Source organism: Gracilinanus agilis, chromosome 5 (assembly GCF_016433145.1).
Source record: "Gracilinanus agilis isolate LMUSP501 chromosome 5, AgileGrace, whole genome shotgun sequence".
Lineage (NCBI taxonomy): Eukaryota > Metazoa > Chordata > Mammalia > Didelphimorphia > Didelphidae > Gracilinanus > Gracilinanus agilis.
Window position 1 is genome coordinate 144,213,692 of NC_058134.1, and position 20,649 is coordinate 144,234,340.

A 20,649-nucleotide genomic window follows, 5' to 3' on the forward strand; every position below is an offset into this window, starting at 1 on the left:
TTCCTCCAATAGGTTTTCTAAGCCTAAATTTGTCAATGAGTGATGTTGTTCAAATGAAAGCATTTAAAGATATAGGAAGTAAAGAATATGAAAGTAAATCTTTGTTTGGGTGAATAGCTTTGCTATCAAATACCATAGGATTATCTAAATTTTGCTGGAGTGGATGAGAGAAACACAACTAATCTCCAAACTAAGAGTCCTTAAAGAGCCCAAGGCACTAGGTGGGAGACCCAATGCATTCATTTGTCCATTTTCAAATGGTTAAAAAATACCTAAGTCATTACTAAAATGTTATACATTGATGCCTAAATATTCAGAGGTGCCTATTGTGTTTAAATTCCAGTTCCTATTTGAAGAATAGGCATATATTGCTTAAAAAATAGAAGCTATATTTTAATGAGGTCATCTAGGTGGCGTAGTGAATTGACCAGCAGGCCTGAAGTCAGGAAGGCTTGTTTTCCCAAGTTCAAATCTGGCCTCATGAGCTGTGTGATCCTGGGCAAGTCATTTAAACCTTTTGGTTCCATTTTCCTTATCTATAAAACGAGCTGGTGAAGGAAATGACAGAGTAGTGTCTTTGCCAATAAAATTCCAAATGGCATCATGAAGAATCAAATATGACTAAAATATACTAAACAAGAAATTTTAATATTATTTAAGAAGGAAATGTAGGGGTAGCTAGGGAACTCAGTGAATAGAGTGCAAGACCTGGAGACAGGAGGTCTTTGGTTCAAATTTGACCTTAGACACTTCTAGCTGTGTGACTCTGAGCAAATCACTTAATCTTGATTGCCTAGCTCTTACCTCTCTTCTTGGAATCAATACTTAATATCAATTGTAAGACAAGAAGGTCAGGGTTTAAAATAAATAAATAAAAGAAATGTAGCGAATGCTCTGATGGGATCTCTGAAAGAAGTGCCACTAATGACTTTTTCCTTTTCAGATTCTCGATACATACTTCTGCCTGTAGTTTTGCATCACCTCCACATGCATTTGCAAGAGCAAAAGGACCTCATCATGTGTGCACGCATTCTTAGCAACATATTTTGCCTCATCAAGAAAAATAGCTCAGTAAGTAAGCAGTCATGTCATATAACCTTCCATAACTGTCTTCTACTAATCAAATAATGTTTAAGTCATGAAGGAAAAAAAATCAACTGTTAAGGAATAATCCTCTTTGGTACTTATTTTGATTTCCACTGGGAATGCTTTTTCTTTTCACATTGAAATATTTTTTCTTAGATAGTGGGATTGATTTTCACCAAGCAGAATGCCATTACTCTGTGAAATTTAGGTCTCCCAACCTTAAGTTTCAAGAGAAGGTTGTAATGGAAAGTGAAAAAAATTGGACTTCTTGAGGGATCCCACAAGAGTCTTTAATCTCAGTGTGAAAAATATTCTCTGGCAAGGAAGAATTCCTTCCTTTAGAGCAAGGGCAAATTTATTCCTACAGAAGAGCAGAGACTGTATTGTTTAAAAGGTGGTCTAATATACCAGAAAAAAAACACTGGAGTTGGAGGCTGAAGATCCAAATTCTAGTCCTACATCTGTTATGTAACCTAAGTCCAAAGGACTTCACTGCTAAAAAGGTGATGATAATATCCATCCTGCCTACAGTGCAGAGTTAGGGGTATCATGGAAGAAGGGGATATGAGCACATTTGGGAAGCCACAAAACTCTATAGTAATGTATCATGTGATTCAGTGGAAAATAACACTGGATGTGGATTAGAGGACCTAGGTTCAAATTCCAAATGTGATGTTTTCTGTCTTTCTAAACTTGGACAAGTCAGCTAAAAGTCTTAGACTTTCATTTTCTTCTTTTCAAGATGAGAGTAATCAACAAGGTGACCCCTAAGTTCCCTTTTGGCTCTAGATTTGCTATCTTATCATCATCATTGTTATTGTTTATATTTGCAAAAATCTCCATGGCAAGTCTTGGATATTTTTCAGTAGCTAGATCTCAAAAAGATTCTTTTTTTGGAATAATTTTCTTCTTGGAACCTGAAAATGGAATACCACGGGGATTCTTAACTAGGAAGCCACAGATCTCCAAGTAATCCATGGTTAGATTTTAGGGAGCTCATGTACCTCGATGGGGAAAAACATATCTTTATTTTCATTAACTTTTAGTTTCCGTTGTAGCTCTATATAATTTATTTTGTGCATTTAAAAACATGATTCTAGGGAGGATTCCACAGGCTTCACCAGACTGCCATGACATATAAAAAAATTAAGAACACTTCTCTTAGAGATGCAGCCATAACCTCCTAAGTTGGAAAGATTTTGGCCATCATCTCCTACTTGTTTCCCTGAACTCCCAAACTTTGATATATTTGGCATTTGAGAGCACAGTGGATAGAGAGCTAGACCTGGATAAAAAGCTGAGTTCAAACACAGCCTCAGACACTTACCAGTTGTGTGATTCTAGGCAAGTCATTTAATCTCTGTTGGTCTCAGTTTCCTTCACAGCAAAATGGATATTATAATATAGCACTTCCTTCCTAGCATTGTTGTGAGCATCAAATGAGATCCTATTTGTAAAGCAATTTGCAGGCTTTAAAGCATAGGTCCATTATATCATCTTACTGATCAATTTCCCTATTATTAGTTTGAGTAATATTTTAGCCAGCACCTAAAAACACTTCCCTATAATGCTGAAAGACTGAAAAGCTCATGGTACTTTGGGGGACAGAATTCTAGACGTTAGATCACGAGTTATGATTTTCCTGCTTATGTGCATAAATAGCTTTCCAGTACAACTCTGTAAATCTAGCACCATTACTAAGGTATGCTGCATTGGCAATGATTATTATTAAAATAACTTTGCCATGAGCCAGATACACTTCTGGACACAACTCTTCCTATTCATTTTTGTTTCTTTCTCCTTATTACTTTATACCTATTACCCCCTCTCAATCTTCCTTACTCCTTTTTTTCTAGTAACACAATAACTTGATAGTGAGTGAAATTGAGTTATTTGATTTTGCCCCTCAGTCTCCTGGGAACAGAACTACTACCGAAGAAAAAGCCAGGACTCCTTTCCCCAAGGAATATTCTCTGGATATTCACCAAGAGAGGAAACTGCCCAGGAAAGGATGACTGACTTCACCTCAGTTATACTCCCTAGGCCACCAGAATCTTCATTAGAGACTTTAAAGGGGAAACTGAGAGTGAATGAAGAAATGAGATGGATGGAATGGCATTCTGAGGGAAAGTTTATCTCTTATAAATATAAGGAAAAAAAAACTCCATGCCTTGCCCAGTTGGGTTTTTTTCTCAACCCCTAATTACTGACAGTGAGAAAATAAAACTTTTCTGTAAGCATCAGGTGAAGTGATTGTGGATTTCTCATTGTCTCTTTTGGCTCAGGAGGGACAAGAAGACACTATAAAGTATTCAGAATAGAAATCTCACCAACACTGTAAAAATGGGGATAGAGGTGGCAGAGAGGATTTTGGTAATTCTTCTAGGGGATGTATAATACACTAATAACATGTTTTAAAAGCAACTTATTAAAAGAGCACTTGGGGGGGCAGCTGGGTAGCTCAGTGGATTGAGAGCCAGGCTTAGAGACGGGAGGTTCTAGGTTCAAATCTGGCCTCAGACATTTCCCAGCTGTGTGACCCTGGGCAAGTCACTTGACCCCCATTGCCTACCTTTACCACTCTTCTGCCTTGGAGCCAATACATAGTATTGAAAGAGCACTTGGTAGCTAGGAAGACTTGACTTTCAGTTCTTGTCTCTGAAACAGGTGATGTGAATCCTTTCCCTCACTTAGCTAACTCATTACAGATATGTCATCAGATGTGGAATGAGAAAGAACTTAAGTTCAAATCTTGCTTCAGGCATTTACTGGTTATATGACTGTAAGCAATTCATTTCTCTGCTTCATTTCCTTTATCTGAATAGGAGGAGGCAGTTTGCTTTAATGACCCCTAATTCTATTCTAGCTCTAAATCTATAATCTAAATTTATGTGAAGTTGGTCTGTATTGATTGGTTGATGAATTCCCATAGGAGAAGTTCCTCACATGGATCAAATAACAAGTCCAGGCTTCTACCTTCCTCACATTTTTACATACACATATTAAAATATAATATAAGAAAACATATTATAAATCTTTGAACAAGCAAACCTTCAAAGTTTACTTTCTTTAGTCTAAGGCATAATTGCAAATGAAGTTTCTTCTTGTGGTTGCCTCCTTGTCCTCAGAATGTTGCTCTCTGCAGCTGTTTTGAGTACTGGATACCAAGAGCATGGAATCACTATGAAGCAGTGAACATGATGTGTCTGCCCATAGACCTGCCTCCGCTAGATCAGCATTCACAGCACCAGAACATTAGGCCATGCAGGGAGACTCCAAGCTTTCTGCTACAGAGGGCATGGTTGCATATATATCTCAATACATATAGAGATTTTATTGATAAGTTTAGAGACTCGTTAACTTTTCTTTCTCATTTCCTAAAGCATAATGTGGGAGGAGAAAAAAGTCTACAGTAGGATGTGAAGAATATTAATGGCATCATTTTAGTTGGCCTGTTGTTAGCTAGCTATGTAGCCTTGGGAAAATCATTTAACCTTTCTGGCTCTCTGGAGTCTCACCATCCATAAAACAAGAAATTAAGCTAAATAATTTCCAAGGTTCTTTCCAGCTCTAAAATTTTATAAAGCTCATTTTAAATTTGAAACATCTATTTGTCTTTTCTCAGTTAAAAGAGAGAAAGAAATCTGTGTCATGTTCACCATAAATACAAAATATACATGTGTATGTATTTATATTTTTTTCTCTTTAGGAAAAATCTGTCCTGGAAGAAATAGATGTAATTGTGACCAGCTTGCTGGATATCCTTCTGAGAACCATATTAGAAATTACCAGTCGCCCTCAGCCATCGGGCTCTGCAATGAGGCTTCAATTTCAAGATGTAACGGTAAGGTCATAAAAAACCAGAATCATTGGGAAAGGCATGGTTTGTTCTTGTCATTTTAAGAATGGGTCAAAACTAGAGAATGTGGAGATATATATCATGAGTGAACTGTTTTCCTTAATTATCATTATTACCATCTTGTGGAGCATTTCTATCAGCCTACGGTAGATTTAGCGAACTTGGAATGGATGTGCTAAAAGGCAATTGAACAATTACTTAACGTTTTAACGTTTTAAAATCCAAACTGAATTTTATAGTTTTGTTTCCACTATATTTATTTGATTTATAAACCCAGAGGCAGAGTATTGTTGGTTTTTTTTTTTGTTTGTTTTTAAGTCACAAAGAACAAAGAAGTTACAGAGAAGTAAGAAAAAAGATCATTGGATTAGAAGTTCTGCCTTAGGGATCCTTGCCACATTAATTAGCTGTACTACTTTGAAAAAATCTACAAGCCTTTCTAATTCTCAGTTTCCACATCTGAAAAACAAGGAGATGGACTCTATGTTCTTTGAGGAACCTTTCAGCCCTAACATTCTGAAAATACATAAGATACACATAAAACATGTTGTTAGACCTGAGTGATAAAGATTGCAATCCACATAGACCCTTTCCCCTGGTGTGCCTCTTTTTCATGACCTTTTACAAATTCCCTTCGGGGCATCAAGTGTACAGAGAATATCATCCTCTAACTCTCCTGCATACCTGTGATACATGTGGCCAACTCAGTAATATACTGGAATTATTAACATATTTCTATTTAAAACTCACCTTCGAGGGGGCAGCTGTGTAGCTCAGTGGAGGGAGAGTCAGGCCTAGAGACAGGAGGTCTTAGGTTCAAACCTGGCCTCAGCCACTTCCCAGCTGTGTGACCCTGGGCAAGTCACTTGACCCCCGTTGCCCACCCTTACCAATCTTCCACCTATGAGACAATACACCGAAGTACAAGGGTTTAAAAAAAAAACAACAAAAAAACTCACCTTCGTTTGACAAAGAGTTTGGTCTGACAAAACTATTGCTATAAAAGTCAATACACCGAAAATGGGTCATTTTCAAATGTGATTCGTAAACATGCCTACTCTTTGGCAAATGTCAAGTTTTTAGCCATAATTTTTGCAAATAATATGCCAAACGCACCTTTTTAAAAACGTGTTAAGTATAAATAAGTCACTCAGCATCTCTGAACCTCAGCTTCTTTATCTGTGCAAGTCAGGAATCAGATAAGATAATCATAAATTTCCTTCCAACTCTATTTCCTAGGATCTTATGAAACATGCTTCTTTTGGTCCTATGTGAAAACATTCTTTTCCAACCAGAATATGGAATTCTGCTTTGCCTTTAAGTCACATTGGAACTAAGCAGTTTGCTTAAGAAATGAACTATTGTTAGTACTTCAGGTCACCAACATATTCTTCAGAGTTCAGCTTTACCTGAGTGGGCAAAATGATAGGACTAAACAGTGTTACGCCAAGCTTTGCCACTTTCTTCAGAGCAAGGAAGAGAAGAAAAGATTTTTCTTTTTGATTTGAAATAGAAGATATCATTACTTACCAACCCAAACCCCCGCATCCCTCCGAAACACACAGCTTAGAAAGTTAATTTCCCTCTAGTATTATTTGGTGCCATTGGGGAGCATTATGATTTTTTTATAATGAGAATATATCAGCTTCCCAGCAATAAGCATCACTCTTAATCCTGAATATCAAATATAACACAAGACATTTTTACCTCATAAAAATTGTTTGAAATAGCTAAAGAACTTCTGAGTAGAAAGGAGAAACTGATAAATGCCAGCCTAATCCTAAATAATTTTTTAAAAAATCAGTCCACATCTCAACCATTCAAAATAACTTTTCTTAAAGGCACAGGATATGTTAATTTCATTTGTTAATGAAATTATTGTAATTTTCCCTACAGAGTAAGATTTGATAATGAAAAATCCACTGCAATAACCACGCTATACTATATTTCATAACTTTACTGTATCATGCTTTACAAAATTCATGCATACATTCATGTGCACTTTTGCTCTTATAGCAAGAAACCTCCCCCCATAATCCTTTGTATACTGTGGCCAAGTTTAAGGAACTCTTATTCAAATGATATTTGTAAATACATCTATTGTTATATCTATTCAATATCTGTTCAGACCAGACCTTTAAAGATCCACTTTCTTTTTCCAGCTCAAAACAAGGGACATGTTAACTGAAAACAAAAGTCCTCAGTTATACAGAATAGCAAAGTAAATGTCAAGATAAACTGTTTTCATGTACACAGGGACACTTTTTCCAAGGTTCTCCTGCCATTGGTTGAAGAGGGATGACACATAGTCCTATGATTGAGCCAAGGCTGGAAAACCTTGCTACTTCCCTATAGAGCTACTGTTGCCCATCTCCTGAGCAACTTTCTTTTCTGAGAAGCTACTTACATTTTCCATTGCAATCTGCAGGTTTTTTTAGCCCCCTCATAGTTACTTATGTGTCTTCTTTTCTGTAAGAAAACTAGCCCATTACCTCAAGACTATTTGAGTTCCTTTTTGAGTCAGATTCACAGCTATTCCCAGCCAGCACAGTCAGAGCATGGCAAATCAATTCTTTCCTTTTGGACCACTTTATTTTTACCTCAGTAGGAATTCCCTTAAGCCTGCTTGATATTTGAGTTGGGGTGAGTAAATTCCTTTAAATTCCCAGCATCCCTCAGACCACTAATACCAGAACCATTCAAATTTCCCCAGAGCTTTACTTAGCTACACTAGAGGGACAACTTGTAATTAGTGTCTTTTGACCTGCACTTCTTCAAATACACACAAATTACTTCCTGCTCAATAAACTATAAGAAAAAGAATGAGAAAAACATTTAAATTGGACTTCAAGATTTATAAATAATTTCTCACAATTGCATTGTGAGGTAAAGTACTATTAAAACCTTTTGAGTATATTCCATGAGAAGGAAAAATGACAAAAATATCAAAGACTCTGATGTGGAGCCTACTGATTTGTGTTGTTCAACTAAATCATAGTATATTTGTGTCATTCAGCCAAATTATAAGATAGGAAAAATGAATCGAAGGAAAATAAAGTGTTTTCCTTCCTAATAGCAGCCACATCACAGAGCCTGTATTGGATTTTCTAAAAGAGTTTTCATCTTAAAATCAAATATACCTAATTATTTTAGCTAGCATTATCCTGAGTTTATAAATCAGGAAAACAAGACTCAACAGAGTTAAATAATTTGTCCATGGTCACAGAGCCCATAAGGGTAAGAGTTATAATTCAAACGTCGGGCTTCTGAATCTTTTCCATTATGTTGCACTGCTTTTCTCACTTCTATTATGAATCAAATTATGTTCTAAAAAAGATTTAGTAACATAGTTTCATCTTTTAGCATATAACATGGAAAAATCTATACCCGGTGTTGTAGGACAACAGGCTTTTGCTATATACATAATTCTAGGTAATAGTCACCTTATTTTTCAGCTTAAAAGAATGGCATTTTTCATTATTCCATCAACTATTCTTTAAACTTTAAAATGAATCCTCCAACTGGATTAAGTGCCACTATAATTGGCTCCTTTCATTATTCTAATTGTACAGGGATGCAGATTCTATAAAGCAGCACAAATGGCCAGTTGATTCACACCCTTAAATAATTGGACTCTAGAGTTTCTTAGAATTTACAAATACTTTTCTTTAGTTGCATGTAGTTCTCAGATTTTTTTTTCCATAGGCAGTTGATTCATCTCAGCATAGGCGATGTGTAAGACAGATACTTTATGCTCATTTGTCTAAAGATGTAGATTTCTCTACCCCGCAAAAAATATGTTTTTAAAAATTATGTCCATATACATAGACTGGCTGGCAGGCAGGCAGACAGAAAGATAGATAGATACCATATGCAAGTCAATATTGCATCATAAATAAGAGCCTGATCATGGAGTCAAGAAGATCTCAGGTCAAGTTCTGCAGCTGACACATTAAAGCTGTGAGTCTATGAACAAGTTAGTTAACCATTTAGTACCCATAGAAAGCTTCCTAAGTTACAGACCAGATGCTAATCTGAAATGGGAGAGGCAGAATATATACTGGCAGCTCCATGCACAGATGAAATCACAGATTTGGTTCAAAAAAAGTTTTGCCCCCTTAAACATCTCTGTAATGGAATGTTTCTTTAATGGTACCTTTTCTAATAGTAACAATTTTCTAAAAAATAATCTTTTCATGATGTATCTATACCCATGTATACTGCATAGATAATTGCTATTGTTTCCTTTTTAATTATTTTAGCTATTTTGTATTTTTTTACCAGTTATATTGGCCTTGGATTGCTAATGTTTTTCTGTAGTTTTAATGAAACTAAGGAAATCTAGTAGCACAGATAAAATTTTCAGTTCTCTTTTATTAAGTGATGATTGAAAAGAAGACTGACAACTTTTTTTTTTTATCAGAAATTATCGTTAGAATTGTGGATGGAAAGATTGGAAAAATCAAGAAAGTTTGGTCAAGTATCATAGGAGTTAGAGCCAGAAGGGATCTTAGAGATCACCTATTTCAAGACCTCCTTTACCCTTCCCCTCTTCTTGCCCTACTCCTAACTCAATACCTCCACCATTATACAGATGAGGAAATTAATTCCAGAGAAGTTGAGTAATTTGCCCAAGATCATTTAAAGCTTTCAAATCATGACTCAGGGATTTTGATGATGAGGAATCAGATACAGATGGAGATTTTTTCCCCGTTATACTGGAGACCCAAAAGATATTGATATATTTGAGGATTCTTTGGTTTCTAGCCCTGTCAAAAATTCTTTAATAAGTTTGACAAATCAGAGAATTTACACAGTTATAAAAAGATATTTGTCTGAAATGGTATTCATGCTTATTTTAAGTCAGCTCTTCTTAGCCCAGGTGTGGAGGTATCTAAAGAGACACCAATAATTGTCTAGCTTGAGAAAAGGAATATCTATAATATTTCTGATCGTGAGCCTATTTGCTTGTTTGCTTATCTGAAAATCTTGTCCATCAGGATGATTTTAATATCCTCATGATATAGATTTGAAGCAATCCTTTGACTTCAAATCCATTACTCTTTCCATTAGTCCCCATTATAAAATCTTGAGGGTTTTTGAGCTCCTAAATAAAAGTAATAGTTGTGTGTGGGGAGAAATTGACATAATAATATTGGAATTAATTAATTTATCAACATCAGTAGACTACCTTTCTCCCAGTTACCTAGGTTCAAAATGTCAGATTCATCTTTGATTCTTATTTCTCTGCTACTTCCAATTTCTAGTTGTCAAGTATTATTCTACCTCTACATTATTCTTCCATTTTCTCTCCTTTTATCTTTTTTGATTGCCTTCATGACCTTTCACATGGACTTTTCAAGTAATTTTCTGGCCTCTTCCCACATTTGGTTTGTCCCTTCTCTAGTTTACTGCTGCTAGAATGAACTCCCTGGAGCATAGCTCTAATCACAGCCCTGCTTCAACACACATCACCCTCAAAAACCTCCAGTGGTCACTTTGCTTACAGAATAGAGAGCAAAGTCTTCATTTTGGCATTCAATTGTCTCTAAAATATTGCCTTAATTTACCTTTTTAAATTTATTTCCCATTGTCCTCCAACAAATAATAACCTAAATCATGGCCAAAATGATCCACTTTTTAAAGTAGTCCCTAAACATATACCTAATGCTTTCCCTTCCATGACTCTTTTTTTTTCTTTTTTTTAAACCCTTAACTTCTGTGTATTGGCTCTTAGATGGAAGAGTGGTAAGGGTGGGCAATGGGGGTCAAGTGACTTGCTCAAGGTCACACAGCCGGGAAGTGTCTGAGGCCAGATTTGAACCCAGGACCTCCCATCTCTAGGCCTGACTCTCAATCCACTGAGCTACCCAGGTGCCCCCTCCATGACTCTCTTGATCATATTACTTATTCCAGGAATATACCCCCTCCTCCAACTATTGAAATACTACCCTTCCTTTAAAAACTAGTTGAATTGTTTCCTCTTTGATGAAGCACTTGTCTTTCCCTGGCCCCAAACAAGCCAGATATAATCTGTCTCTCATCTACATGTCTTTAATATATACTTCTTTTTTGTCCTTAATTATTTTCTACTTTTTCATATAGTTGTCTTAACCCCCTGTACTAATTCTGAAAAACAAAGATTTTGGATTAGTCATTGTTATAATTTATATTAAGACAGCTGTGACTCAATGGTGAAGAGCATTGGCCCTGGAGTCAAGAAAACTTGAGTCCAAATCGAACCTCAAATACTTCTTTTGTGACCTTGGTCAAATCACTTAACCTCTCCATACTTAGGAGGCAGCTGAATAGCTCTGTTGAGAGAGTACAGGGCTTGGAATCAGGAAGACCTGAGTTAAAATGTAGCCTCAGATACTTCCTAGCTGTGTGACCCTGGGCAAGTCACTTAATCTGATTGTCTGGCAGAAAGATCCACTGGAGAAAAAAAATGGCAAACTCAATATTCTTGTGAAGAAAACCCCATTGATAGCTATGCGTCATGGGTCTTGAAGAAATGGACCTGACTCCACCACCACCACAGCAATAAACATAATTTATGTAACTTGATTGTTTCTTCTTATGCTTGCATTATGAAGTACATCAGTCACAATGCTCATAATTTTTAAATAGGACATAAAAATGAACAAAGACATCTATAGACTTATAGATACATTAGTTTGTAAAATTACTGTATTCTGTTTTTCCCAGGACATTTCAAATTTAAAATATTTGTGTTTTCAATGCAATCTCCTTGCTCATCTAATCATTTTTCCTCTGATTAGAGCAATAACATTTAAAACAATGCAAGCACAACAGGAAAAACCATCATTGTAAACTGATTCTATATTTACAGAACTACAGCTTAATTGGAATTTTTCACTGCATCTGTGCTTACATAGAATATGAAAATAAGTATAATTTTTGATAGAAGACTATAAGAGTATCCTAAAAATGTGGGAAGTTTGAATGGAAAAATTAGGATGGCTCCATGTTTTTTTGTCATAACTACTTCAGTAAGCCATGGAAGATGAATTTCCTCTAAGTGTTTGATAATCGCCTATTGCCCTAAGTCATTATAGTCAGTTAGCTTTGTCATTTTAATATTAAAGAAAGCCTTTAAAAGAGAACATTAGCCATTGGTATAGATATGAAATCAATAAAATAATGTCTTTTACCTTGTCATGGAGTCCATTAGACTGCATTCCTTATTTAGACTTGTGAAAAAATCATGAAAAAAGTGCCCTGTCTTTAAGTTCCATGTCCTTGACCTCAAGAGAGCCCTGACTGGTCAAAATTAACAACTTTAAGAAAGATGAGCTGATCATCAAGCCTTCTAAAAATTTGTATGTCACCGCTTAGATCTTGAGTTGTACCTAGAAGAAAATAAGTAGAAAATAGATTACAAAATAATGATAAAAATAAATTCTTCATTTCCTTTAGAAGTCATGCTATTTTGGGCTGCCTAGGTGGTTCATTGAATTGAGAGCCAGACCTAGAAATGGGAGGTCCTGGATTCAAATGTGGCCCCAGACACTTCCTATCTATGTGACTCTGGACAAATCACTTAATCCCCATCGCCTAACCCTTTCTGCTCTTCTGCTTTGGAATAAATAGCTAATATTGATTCCAAGACAGAAAGTAAGGGTTTAAAAAAAAAAGAAGTGAAGTTATTTTGTTTAATTATAGCTAAACTTTCTAAGTGGTCTTCAAGGAGGAGCCCCATTTAGGAAACATGTCTTACCAGTCTTACCTTGAAATTATTATGGCAAGATTCAGTTTTTAGGAGAAGTGGTCATACTCTTCATAAAAGATACATATAGAAAAAAACCAGTTTTCAGCCATTGCTGTTAACATTGCAAATATCTAACATTTATACATAATTTTAAGGTTTGCGAAACACTTTAACTATGTTATGTCATTTTATCTTTATGATAAACCTGTGAAATAGGTACTATTTTCCCCATTTAAAGATGAGGAAACTAAATTTAAAGGGGTTAAGTGAATTGGCCAATCACACAGCTAATTACGTAGGAAGGATTTCAACTCGGGATTTTCTGATGCCAAGTCAAGCACTCTCTACCACCTACTTGCCATCAGCTACCATTGTAAATCCAGATGAATACTAAGTCTAAGAACTGTAAGGACAGAGAGTAAGACTACTTCTTGAAATTAACAGCAGAGATGTTAGAAATATTTTTATTTACCTACCTACAAATCAACCATTTTATACAAAGTGAGTTTAAGTCAGTTTTCTCTTTTCTAGTTTGTATATCCACCAAGATTTTACCAGAGGAACAGGATGTTCAGTATCACTATACTTAAGGCATTCAAGCTTTCCATCCTTCCCATACTAAGTACCCTCAGACATATATAAAAAAAGAGCAAGAGAAAAGAATCTTTCAGATCTGTCTTTTCTCTGTGGCCTCTTTGGGTTTTCTCTTAGAGCAGGGCTATCCCCTATTACCATGTCCTTGTCTCAAAGACTGAGTGAGCATGCCTTAAAGAGAGGCTGCAAAGGTCTACCAGATCAGTAAAAGAAGGAACCAAAGCCATTGGGAGCAAGTTGAGTTCATTTTTTTCAGAGGATGACAAATGTTCTATTATCATCCTGTACTTTTAAAAGGATTACTGATGTACAAACACCAGGTTTTCATCCATGGTGTCTCTTGCACTCTCAATAAAACAGACTCTTGACAGTGAATGTCATTATTTCATCTCCTTATTCTTGATTATTGGCATGATATTGCCCCATAGAATATAAGGTGTGTGGGGCGTGAGGGGGGGGGCACTAGGTCATTTAGTAGATTGAGAGCCAGAATGAAATGGAAGATCCTCGATTCAAATCTGACCTCAGACACTTCCTAGCTATGTGAATAACTTAACTCCCATTGCATAGTCCTTACAACTCTTCTGCCTTGGAAACAACACATAATATTGGTTCTAAGACGGTAAGTAAGAATATAAGATGTGGGGAGTGGCAGGGAGAAAAAGACAAAATTCATTAGGGCTTTAGGTGGATCTTGATTGGCTCCTATAGCAAATCAGAACTGAAGCCATGGTGCAGCTAGAGACAGGCACATTGAGAATATCAAGAAATAGCTGTTAAGCAAGAGAAGACACAAGAAAGCTATAAAAGTTTATAAAAGAATTTTTGAAACTTAAGAGTTTGGGGATATTTAGTATAGGGTCAAGAAAGTCTAATACCTTGTAGTTCTCTATTTAAATAGACAGAAATGTTTATAATCCATTTTAGAAAGATTCTCATATTTGATACTTAATTGGGGAGGGGGCAATCTTTTATTTAATGGAAAATAGCACATTCCTTGATGATACCAACTATAATTTTAGTTCCTCATAGGTAGGCAGAGGTGTCACTAGAGTTAGTCTAGTTGTCTAGTCCTTTAGGTTACCATCATATTCTAGTACTGTGTAAGTTATACCATATGTTGTATTGGTACCCACATAAAGTAAACTACCCTAAAAGAAAGACCTCCCAGTATGTTGGCTTGATCCTCTGTAAAGTATTGATGGGAAGTACACATACAAGAGTGGGCAAGCAGGATAAAAAGTTGTGGATGAATCGTGATCTCTTCCTATGGAGGGACACCCACATCATTGTGATCTCATATTCATTGAAGATGGTGAACCTTTACAGTGAGAAAAGAATAATTGTCTATGAGATTGTAAACCCTAATTTAGGAATTCTTAGCCATTTTGTGGTCATGGACCTGTTTGGTACTCTGTTGAAGCTTATGAGTCCTTTTTCAGATTATTGTTTCAAAATGCATAAAATAAGATACATAAATTTTGTAAGAAGTAAAATGGATATAAAAGGCTAAGTCCTCCAGAGATGCCAAGGGAAAGAATCAGCCACATGACAATTCAAAGGGAAGTAAACTGAGGTCTCACTCGAGTTCCTCCAACACCAAGTTCAAAAGGCAAAAGCCCCTCACAGGCAGTTGCCATCATATTTAAAAGATAGCAGTTTTCATCACTTCCTGCATCTACCTCCAGTTTTACATGGACAAATGGCAGCCTCAACTTTGTTTTGGACTGTCCAGGAAGCATTCACTTGTTTTTGATTTGTCACTTACTATCACATGTGAGTCATAGACCTCCTCCTCCCCACTTAATTCTAAGTTGGGTGGGGTGTCATTATTCCTGGTGGCTAAAGTCTAAAGATTGAATAAGGGTGAGCTAATTCCATTTACACAATTTACAAAGGAAACCTATTATATTTAAATAGTTATCAAATATTTTTTAAAGGTTCACAGACTCTAGTTAAGAAACTTTAAAATTTAAACTAATTAGACTTATGGCCTACAGTATCCCTTCAGATTATATTACATGTGTTATATTGTAAGGAGGTACTAATATCTATTTGATGTATATGAAGATGGAGTACAGAGAGATGATAGGATGGCACTTCTCCTTTATAACAGTTGCCCAGGCAGGATCCTTTAAGTCAAAATGTTTATCCCTTCAGGACCCACCTGGGGTTAATTGATATTAATTATTGGGCTCTTCAGCTGAGGTAACGTTGGTAATCTGACTGCATGACTCCCTTCCCAAATAAGCTTTGGAAACCAATTCAAACTTTAAACTTTGAATATCTTTGGTAAGAAGGATAATGGTGTGGGATAGAGGTAATGGAGACCCTAATTTAAATTAATACTAATGAATCTCTAACTATAGGCAAATGAAGGAATCAAGATGATAGCTTCTCTCTGGTACAGCCTGGCCAGGGCTACACCAGAGCAGGTAAACTGCTGGGAAATCTTCAGCTTCTTCTTTGGTAGATCTTAAGCCTTATCAGTTGAGATATCCACCCTTTCCACCCTCTTCTTCATCTCCTGCCCACTTCCTGGATTCCTCCTGGGCCCTGGGAAGCCTAGATAACTAAGATGATGAACTTCCTAATATCTAGGGGCAAGAGAAACAGAGATGGTGGTCTGATACAAGTTGATGACTGTACAGGAGACACAGGAGGAGCTTGCAGGGTTGAGTTTGCAAGTCTCTATCTCCAAAGACCAGGATCCACACTGATCTCTAGCCTCAGGGACAGGTAAAAGACCCCAGAACCTCCATCAGGGTTCTCAACTTCTCTCTCCTGAGTCCACATTCCTCTCTGGGAACATTCCATCCAACTGATTCACCTGTCAATCAAAAGTGAACTTCAAGCTCCCAGAGATTCAATATAACACATGCCACTGTGTTTTGTGTTTTCAAATTTTCTGAGGTATAATTAAAGAGAATATGGAATATTTCAGTAATGATGATAATGATGATAAAAACTATATTAATTTGTATAGTACTCTAAATCTTACAAAATGCTTTACAAATATCTCATTTTATCCAAACATCAACCTTGAGAGGCAGGTCTAATTATTATTCCTATTTTACAATTAAGGAACCTGAGACTGAGTGAGAGTAGGTGATTTGCCAATGATAAATAAACAGTTGGGAACTAACCTTACCAGGATTTGATTTTGTATTTTCTTAACTCCAGGTTCTCCTGAGTGGGAAGCTTTATTATAATATGATTTTTTTAAATTAGGGGGAGTTTGTTGCCTGCCTCCTGTCCCTGTTGAGACAGATGACAGATAGACATTACCAACAGCTTCTTGATGGCTTCAGCACAAAGGAAGAGTTGAGGGTAAGTGAATTTTCTTACTTTTCTTTTCTCCCCTCACTATCTCTGTTTGTTCTTTCTTTTCCATCATGCCATAATTAAAGGATTGTTGTTTATATTTGTTGATGTTAACAATCTGAGTTGTTTCTCAGTGGATGGGGTAGGAGCATCTAAACAGTGGTGTAGACTTGTACATTTACATTGCCTCTGGGGGTTCCTGGGAGTTGAGTACAATCACTCCTCTTTCTGGAAAATGACCTTGGTGACACTTGTCCTTGCTAGAAAAGAAGAGAAATGGCAAGCTCAGGAAAATTTCTTCTTTTTCTCAAACATGGAACTGTGCATCACAGCATTATTGACAAGTTCCAGAGCACAACCTCAAGGGTAATTTGGGTTGTATTTTGTATCCTTTGCCACTTAAGGTCTAATCGATAGGATATGTTCTTGTGACAGTGTGACATTAAACACCACAAATTTCAGGTTTATCCAAAAACCCAATCTTTTTATGTTATTTCGTTGGGCATCCTTTCTGGTTTTCCCCCTTTGCTCACTAAAACCTCTTTAGTGAAAAGAACTGTCAGTAATTTTCTGCCTTTATTTACATTCATTTCTCTGTTCTGTTGCTGTCCTCACTTTTCTAGATAAGTCAATATGGCAGATGTTGACTTAACTACTCTGCTTGTTGATGGATTAAGTACTCTGGTCTAACTTGACAGTGGAGAGACCTGCCAAATATTAGAGCTAGAAGGGGCAAAATAATCTGGTAAAAAAGGAGGGAAAAGTTCAAACATAACATTTTATCGGTTCAGAACATGCAGAGTCCCTTAAAGAATGCATTTTGAATATGTTCTGAGGCAGGGCAATAGACCTACATCAAGTATTCATCTCTTATTCCTAATACTGGAGATTAACAGATATCTCAATAACTGCAGAAGAATCTTTTAGGGATGTATGAGATGTTTGGGAACTCTTGACTAGTAAAGCACAGAACAGATTAGGATAATGCTTAATACAAAGAGACTTCTAGAGGATACACAAGGCAAAATTTGTGCCTGTGTGTTTGCATGTATTATTCCCCTGGAGTTCGAGTCAAGAATTGAACATGTGATTTTTTAAATGTGCCTCTAGAACATGGAAATCTGGGTTTTTCCAATGAAGACAGTCACGGAATTCCTAATGTTTAACATTTTTTATACTAACAAAGCTATAAACTCCATGAATATGTCAAATCCATAAACATTTATTAAGCATCTATTATATATCAGGAACCCTGCTAAGTGCTCAGGACAAAAAGAAGGGCAAAAGCAGTTCTTACCATCAAGGAACTCAGCTTAATGGGAGAGACTACTTGGAAACAGCTATATACAAACAAGATCCTAAATAGGATAAACTGGGAGGTAATCTCAGCAACAAGGCAGAAGCATTTAGGGGAACTGGGAAAAGCTTCTTGCTAATGATAGGGTTTGACTTGATAATTGAAAGAAGCCATGAGGCATAGATGAGAGAATTTCAGGTTTGAGATACCTCCATTGAAAACACAGAGATGAGGAGATTTTTGTCTTATCTGAGCTTTATACCTCTTCCAGTCAAGATAAGAAGGTGCAACAGACTGTAGGAAATTTATGTGCATTGCTGAATTGAATTGCTCTTGTTAAACACTACATTAAAAAGCAAACACCAAAACAACAACTAGAAAACAACTCTTACCTTCCATTTTAGAATCCATATAAAGTGGTGATTCCAAGGCAGAAGAGCAGTAAGAGCTAGGCAGTTGGAGTTAAGTGACTTGCCCAGGGTCACACAGATAGGAAGCATCCCCAGAGCTACTTTGCTGCCCCTAAATATTTCATTTTAATGGAAGAAAGATATATCTATACATTTTTAACAATTACCAAGTAATCTATTATAATAGCTAGCATTTATATAGCATTTTGTATTGTACTATATATACATGTGTGTCTATGTATTATATATGTTATGTATATTAGTTAAAAATAAATATATATGTATATATATGTGTGTGTATACATATATATGTATATATATATATGATAAAAATCTCATTTTATCCTGACAACACCATTTAAAGTGTACATTGTCATTATCCTCATTTTCCCAATAAGGATACCAAAGCTGAGAAATGGCATCTTAGGCCTTCCTAACTCCATGTCCAGCCTTCTATCCACCCTACCACCAAGTAGCTGATTTTGATGTTCTAAGCACTGTTTGGGGCATAGAAAGACAAAAGTGAATAGTCCCTAGTCTCAAAGAGTTTGTTCTAACAAGAAAATCAACTATATATATGGCATGCAAAGTTGATACCTTGAATGAGAAGTCACAAACAGTTATGGCAGGGAAGGAGAAATGGACGAGGAAATAGCCCCAAAGGTGACTATGTTTGAGTTGATTCTTGAAGGCATACCAAGAGTCAGAAGGCTAGAAGGAGAGCCTTCGTGCCATGTGTCAGTACAAAGACATAGACATGGGAAATGGAGATTAGAACAGAAGATGGACAATATGTTGGCATAATAGAGTATATGAGAAGGGGTGTACGGGAGAAACACAAAAGGAGACTAGCTAGGTAGGATGCAACTATTTTGTTAAGAACTTTAAATGTCACTTACAAAAATTTTTATTTGATTCTTGAACTAATAGAGATTCAGTTTTGCTAAGGAGATGACACTCAGACTTGAGCTTTAGGAAAATCACTTGAATGGGTCTTTGGAGGATAGAATGGAATGTGAAGAAATGAAAGATAGGGGAACTGGAATAGTCACAACAAAAGCTAATGAGGTGCTGAACCAGGATGGTGGCTGCTTTTATATATATGAAGAAAAGGTAATATATATGAGAAATATTGTGAGGGGGCAGCTAGGTGACTCAGTGGATTGAGAACCAAGTCCAGAGACGAGAGGTCCTGGGTTCAAATGTGTCCTCAGACACTTCCTAGCTATGTGACCCTGGCTAAGTCACTTAACCCCCATTGCCTATCCCTTATCATTCTTCTGCCTTACAACCAATACACAGTATTGATTATAAGAGAGAAGGTAATGGTTTATTAAAAAAATATTGTGGCAATAGGAACAAAAGGATTTGGCAACAATATGTAGGGTGAGAGTGAGAAGTTGAGGAGGACACTGTCATTAAAAACCTGAATGACTAAAAAGATGGTGATATCTTTTGTAGGAATAGGAACGCTCAAAATGGTCACTTTGAAGAAATAAAATGTGCTGTATTTTTTACAGGTTGGGTATGAGATACCTTTGAAACATCCAGTTTAAATTGTCCAATATGCAGTTGTTATTTTCAGTCTAGAATTTAGGAACGAGGCTAGGTTGAATGTGTAAATCATGGAATCATCTATATGGAAATATTAATTAAGTGATAGTCACCAAGTGAAAGAATATCTACAGAAAAGAGGAGATAACCTAGTGCAAATTTTGGAGTACATTCACAGTTAGAAATATGGATGAAGATCCAGAAAATGGAACTGTAAAGGAGCAATCAGAAGGAGAGGAGAACCAAGAGAGCTTTTTGATGAAAAACTAGAGAGGAAAGAAATACAAAGTGGCAGTAGTGCCAAACTGTGCAGAGACTTCAAGAAGAATGAGATTAGAGAAAATGTCATTAGATTTGGGAATTCAAAGTTCTGTAGTAACTTTGTGGGGAACAGTCCTGGCGAGTGATGAGATCAGAAGCTAGATTGTTAATAACTTTAGAAAGTACAGTAGAAAACTCTTTTCCATATTTCTACTGACTGGGAATAATGTTGAAAATAGCAACAAAATGTAATTTGAAAGTAATGATCAAGTACCCAAGGATATTGCTTTTGAATGCTTAAATGGACCCACTAAAACAATCCAAAGTAATAAACTTTGCTACTAGTAGCAATGCAACAAGCCAGGACACTCCTGAAGGACTTATAGGAGATAATGCTAACCACATTGAGAGAAAGAACTAAGGGAGTGGAAATGCAAAAGAAAGACCTATGACATCACTTATCACATGCTATATGGGTATGTGATTTGGTGTTTAGGCTTTAAAAAGTCACTCTGCAGCAAAAATGGATAAT

The 20,649-nt window shown here is 36.3% G+C and overlaps 1 protein-coding gene across 1 annotated transcript in view; it reads left to right on the forward strand.

Annotated features, from left to right (window-relative positions):
* Positions 1-20,649, forward strand: part of DOCK4 (dedicator of cytokinesis 4) — a 541,177-nt gene that overhangs the window by 395,574 nt on the left and 124,954 nt on the right. The window contains exons 24-26 of the mRNA XM_044677327.1: positions 944-1,071; positions 4,796-4,930; positions 16,503-16,601. Of these exons, the coding sequence (XP_044533262.1) occupies positions 944-1,071; positions 4,796-4,930; positions 16,503-16,601 (362 nt within the window). The remainder of the gene's footprint in view (positions 1-943; positions 1,072-4,795; positions 4,931-16,502; positions 16,602-20,649) is intronic.